Source organism: Limulus polyphemus, unplaced genomic scaffold (genome assembly GCF_000517525.1).
Source record: "Limulus polyphemus unplaced genomic scaffold, Limulus_polyphemus-2.1.2 Scaffold1279, whole genome shotgun sequence".
In the NCBI taxonomy this organism is placed as follows: Eukaryota; Metazoa; Arthropoda; class Merostomata; order Xiphosura; family Limulidae; genus Limulus; species Limulus polyphemus.
Window position 1 is genome coordinate 253,601 of NW_013666889.1, and position 6,268 is coordinate 259,868.

At 37.9% G+C, this 6,268-nt stretch overlaps 1 protein-coding gene across 1 annotated transcript in view; it reads right to left on the minus strand.

The window, feature by feature from the left end:
- Nucleotides 1–6,268, minus strand: part of LOC106462905 (periostin-like) — a 31,683-nt gene that overhangs the window by 12,739 nt on the left and 12,676 nt on the right. The window contains exons 4-5 of the mRNA XM_013922872.2: nt 4,712–4,893; nt 1,412–1,712 (exon numbers count right to left, since the gene is read on the minus strand). Coding sequence (XP_013778326.1) covers nt 1,412–1,712; nt 4,712–4,893 — 483 coding nt within the window. The remainder of the gene's footprint in view (nt 1–1,411; nt 1,713–4,711; nt 4,894–6,268) is intronic.

Below are 6,268 nucleotides of genomic sequence, written 5' to 3' on the forward strand. Positions count from 1 at the left end.
CGCGCAAAGCTGCACGAGGGCTATCTGCGCTAGCCGTCCCTAATTTAGCAGCGGAAGGCAGCTAGTCATCACCATCCACCGCCACCTCTTGCGCTACTCTTTTACCAACGAATAGTGGGATTGACCGTAACATTATGATGCCCCCACGGCTGAAAGGGCGAGCATGTTTGGTGTGAGGGGGATTCGAACCCGCGACTCTCAGATTTTTTTTTCCCCAGTACTGCTGCACGTCAATTAGCGGATATTCTATTCATTAGTTACTAAAGTCTTCCCTCTTCAGACTTTTAGACAAAGCATAAATACGAATAACTATTGTATATTTTAAGAAACTAATTTATTTATTTATGCCACTTTAGATAATTTTGCACCCAAGCAATTAGATAATGAATGTTTTAATAAAATTATATTTCGAAAATCGTCAATTTTAGCGCCACCTATTGAAAACAAAGTGCGTAATGTATTATTTCTTCGGGCGTATAAAAAAAATGCTTCTTTTCTCTGCCCTAGTTCCATATATAGATAGCCTTTAAATACTATGCCATTTGTGTTCGAGAATCCTAGTTATCTAAATGAAGTAACGTCACCAAGACTTTTATAGCAACAATAACAACCCTTTTTGGCACCAGAACAACCCTTTCTCCACATCACAACCCCTTGACTACAGAGATCGTGTATTGGCTTTCTCGTAAGTTTGGCACGAGTTCAGAATTAGAGTTTACCTTGAGGTTTATAAAAACAGAGTTTAGATTATAGTTTTCGGAGATTATTTGAACGCAAAGCTGCATATTTGTGCTGTAACCACCGTGGGGATCAAACCTTCAACTTTAATGTTATAGGCCTCCTAGCTTACCGCTCAGTGACACACATAAATCCATATTTTGCATTATACGTGTGTCACTGAGCGGTAAGCTAAGAGGCCTGTAAACAACAACAACAACAACAACAACAACAAAACAGTATCATAATTTAATTTCTGTAGTGCATACTGGTGTATAGAAGACATTTTGATACTAGAAATAAACGACCTTATAACCCCAGAATGTTGTTTTTATTTGGTTAGACACTCAGCGTTTCGCTTTTACAGCTTCTTCAAGAGCGTTCACTAAAACCGAAACTGACAGTACAAACCATTTTTTTAATTCGTTTATTTCTAGGATTAAAAACAGAATCACAATTTCACAATGAAGTAAATGCAAAGTCCCTCTTAAAAAAAAAAAGACAATTTTGTTAAATAGTTTTATTCCTGAGTATTCATTATAGGAGAATCAAAAAAGGAACTCATTAATTAACTTGGCACCTTTTTATTTGCTTTTTGGATGAAAGATTTGGGGCACGAGCCCCGTGTGTCAGTGCCAAGCCATATCTCTGGTTCACAGAAATGTTAAGAAAAGTTAAGCCTAACACCACTCACCAAGCCTAGCCTCCGGATCGTTCGTCATTCGGGCTCTTTCAGCGGATGGAAGTTTTTGGAAAGATTCGTCAGAGGGCGCTAACAGAGTATAGGGACCTCCGTAACTGAGTTCGCTGGCAAGATTAGACCGAAATAACGTTTGGGCCAAACTTCGAAACCTCTCGTCTTTCTCGAGAATTTCCGGAATGGTTGGTATTCCCGTTCGTCCAGGAGGAACAAGAACTTGATCAATCAGGTGGACTATACCATTCTTAGCTTCTTGATCCTTTCTAACCACAGGGCCACAGTTCACGGTCAACATCTTTATAAAAAAATAAATATTTTAAATTGTAAGTAAATGTTTAAAACTGCTAGCAGACGAGACCCCCAGTGGCACAGCGGTATGTCTGCGGACTTACAACGCTAGAAACTGGGTTTCGATACCCGTGGTGGGCAGAGCAGAGATAGCCCATTGTGTAGCTTTGTGCTAATTTAAAATAAACAAACCTAGCAGACGAAATTTATTTAAATAACTGTCATGTTGTCGTTATAGAAACTTTTATTTGTTTGTTTTAAATTTCGCGCAAAGCTACACGAGGGCTATCTGCGCTAGCCGTCCCTAATTTAGCAGTGTAAGACTAGAGGGAAGGCAGGTAGTCATCACCACCCACCGCCAACTCTTGGGCTACTCGTTTACTAACAAATAGTGGGATTGACCGTCACATTATAACGTCCCCACGGCTGAAAGGGCGAGCATGTTTGGTGGGACGGGGATTCGAACCCGCGACCCTCAGATTGCGAGTCGAGCGCCCTAGCCACCTGGCCATGCCGGGCCAAACCGAAGCGTCAGGCATTAGCTATCCCTCATTTGGATGGTATCAAGTCACCAGCACCTGCCGCCTATGTGATTACTTTTAGACGAATAGCGAGACTGACTAGCACAGATATATAACAATCAGAGCGTCTTCAACGGAGTATATCGCGGCTCTAACCTTGGACCTTCTGGTCTCCGGTCCAGTTGCAGTTCTTAAAAATCCAATATATTCTAATATATCTACTTCGATATATATATATTATCTGGGGAAAAGTATACCACAATAGAACTAAGAACAATAATCTGTTATATTTGGGGCTCTAACCTTGGACCTTCCGGTCTCCGGTCCAGTTGCAGTTCTTAAAAATCCAATATATTCTAATATATCTACTTCGATATATATATATTATCTGGGGAAAAGTATACCACAATAGAACTAAGAACATGGGGAAAAGTATACCACAATAGAACTAAGAACATGGGGAAAAGTATACCACAATAGAACTAAGAACAATAATCTGTTATATTTGGGGGGAGAGGGGGGGAATCGCGTACAATGGGATATCAGCTGTTGTTCTCAAACCGAAAACCTAGACTCCTATAATTCAGTTACTCGTATTTGACATACAAATTGAAGGAGGAGATGTGTACGTTTGTTTTGATTTGTTACTAAGTCCAAAGCTACACAATGGGCTATCTGTACTGTGCCCACCACGAAACCCGGTTTTCAGCAGTTTGAGCCCTCAGACTTACTGCTGAGCCACTGTGGGGAGGGAGTAAGGGCTAAGACTAATGATCGATAAGCTGTTAAGTTTCACATATTAATATGCTTTACTCATTGAATAAGTATCCTTAACTGGTAACATAAGAACCGAATACACTGCTTTGATCTCTGAGAAACTGAGAACGTTTCTTACTAGCCTGTCTTATAAAATATATTCTTTATGCTGAAGTAATTCTTGAAAATGTCAACAGGTGACACTTTTCACAGAAATTATTCAAGTGTTCTTTAAAAACTTGTTAAAGGAATACTTCTGTGCTTTTGAAACAAGCTAAGCGATTGTTAGTGGAAATTGTGGCCAAAAGATATCAAATAACCTTCTGAATGGTTCTTTCTTAGATAGCAACCAAAAGGAAACAAAATGTCTTCTGAATAGTTCTTTCTTACATAGCAACCAAAAGGAAACAAAATGTCTTGTGAGTGGTTCTCACATAGCAACCAAAAGGAAACAAAATAACCATTCAGAAGTCCTTTTGTTTGCTATGTGAGAACCATTCAGAAGACATTTTGTTCCCTTTTGGTTGCTATGTAAGAAATAACCATTCAGATGACATTTTGGTTGCTATGTGAGAACCATTCAGAAGACCTTACATAGCAACCAAAAGGACTTCTGAATGGTTCTTACATAGCAACCAAAAGGACTTCTGAATGGTTCTTACATAGCAACCAAAAGGACTTCTGAATGGTTCTTACATAGCAACCAAAAGGACTTCTGAATGGTTCTTACATAGCAACCAAAAGGAAACAACCGAAATATAACAAAGTATCCTCTGAATGGTTCCTCCAGAAATTCAGGTCCCCAATGAAACTGATAAAAATAATCAACAACAACAACAACAACAAAAAGATAATCTTTCCAATTTGAAAAACTAACAGTACAGGTTGTGTTCACGGATTTAGGAAAATGCTGTAATTGATGAAACTTGAAAACTCAAACGAAGTCACAAATGTTGGACTGCTCTTGGGGACCATCCACAGAAGGAATCCTTGTACATTTTAACGAACAAAACTGAATCCTGATGTGTTATAAGTATATAAGTTAACCACTAACAAAAAATTAATTTTGTTGTAAATGTCTTTGTTCTTTGAGGACAGACAACCTGGGATGACTTTAACGCATGCCATGAAAAAGATCAATTTTTGATTAAAACAAATAAGATTTTCTTTTCCGATTAAAATTCATTTCAATAGAGGAGATAATTAGAAAAAAAAAGAGACTTTTCTTCTGCCCAGTAGATGAAAAATGTTGAGTTTGTGGTTTATGAAGTGTTTGTATATATTATTTTTCGTATTCGGGAAAATAAAACAGTTAAATAATTTCCAAGTATAAAATAAAGCTGTAAATGGTTCACTTCTCACCAATGCTCCTAAGTATTTTTATCTCCGTGAGCCACGTAATGTCTGAAGCACCCAAGACTGTAACGAGCCAGGAAAACAAGATTTGGTTCTATTTGGCGACAAGCCACAACAATAACTCTGTCACAAAAAGGAGGTCAAGTTAACTCCCTCCAAAATAGGATCTATACCACAGCATACAGTGACAAAAACAAAAGTGAGTGAACGTTAGTTTTTTAATTTAAAAATAACACTTTCGAATTTCTTACCTCGTTGGTTCCCCCCGGTGAGACAAGTCTATGTTGTTACAACGCTAAATCCGGGGTTTATTTCCCGCGGAGCACACAGGAGAAAGCCCAATGTGGCCTTGCTCTAAAACAAATAAACTTACCCCATTGGAGTATCGATTGATACGAAGTTTTTGTCCGTCGAATAGGCTTTCGACCTCCAAATTTGCTCCAAAGTCACTAGTGTGGAGTTTTCTTCCCGCCATGTGGTAAAGAAGGTAAGGAGATTCGGGCTGTTGGAGACTCTCCAGAAATTTGTTTTTTCGGTGGAATCCATTGCCTGTAAAGCAAACGAAGAATGGATTAAAAAAAATGAGATTAATTTCAAATGTTTACAATGGGCCAACATGTTTTACACCTTAAAACATACATTCGTGCACATGCATGTTAACTTTCACAGTATTCCTTTACCTGAATGCTGAATATTGAAACATCTTGATTTCGAGACCTTAACGGACTAAGAGGCAAAACTTAAAAGAAACAGATTTAACGAAGCATGAAAATACATTCAAAGTAGAAAGTCCAAAACATTTTTGTATTTTTTTTATGTCGGCGTTTCACACCTTAATGGTTAATAAGTAATAATAAAAACTAATATGTTTGTTTGTTTTTAAGCACAAAGCTACACAATTAACACATACAACACACACACAAGTATGTGGTTCCTGATCACAGGTTACACGCACAATACATACAAGTATGTGGTTCCTGATCACAGTTAACACATACAACAAACACAAGTATGTGGTTCTTGATCACAGTTAACACACACAATACATACAAGTATGTGGTTCCTGATCACAGTTAACACATACAATACAAGATGTCGCACATCAGAGAAAAATTAATTGAAGTTATATGAAATTAGCTGTACTTATCAGAAAACTACACTGATGAGGAACCACACACTTGTATGAGTTGTATGTGTTAACTGTAATAAGGAACCACACACTTGTATGAGTTGTATGTGTTAACTGTAATTAGGAACCACACACTTGTATGAGTTGTATGGGTTAACTGTAATTAGGAACCACACACTTGTATGAGTTGTATGGGTTAACTGTAATTAGGAACCACACACTTGTATGAGTTGTATGTGTTTACTGTGATCAGGAACCACATACTTGTATGTATTGTGTGTGTTAACTGTGATCAGGAACCACATACTTGTGTGTGCTTTAGAGGACCGACACTAATTCATTAATTAGATATACTGAAATAAACCTTTTAATTGTAAGACAAATAATAATAAAAGATCAAACTTTTAAAACCCCATAAACAACGTAATCAGTGCCTAATGTCAAAAGGTGAATGGATGTGGACATTAGTACAAACTTTTTTTCTCATTATACGATAGTGAACCCGATGAACAATGTACTGGACACAGCTAAAGACCTGGGTGCAACATATTTTGTAGACTACTTGACCAAGGCTGGACTGGCGGAGAGTCTGCGTCATGCCGGTGCTGCTGTTACTCTCTTCGTACCCACAAATGATGCTTTTGATGTAAGTGGTGAAACTACAAGAGACTTCTAAATGATCTGTAAATAAATACGAACCCCTAACCAACCTTCATCGGAGGTTAATCGAAACGACTGCTAGAAAGTTAATCTCTTACTAAATCTCAAGAAATCAGTATATCTAATTAATGAATCAGTGTC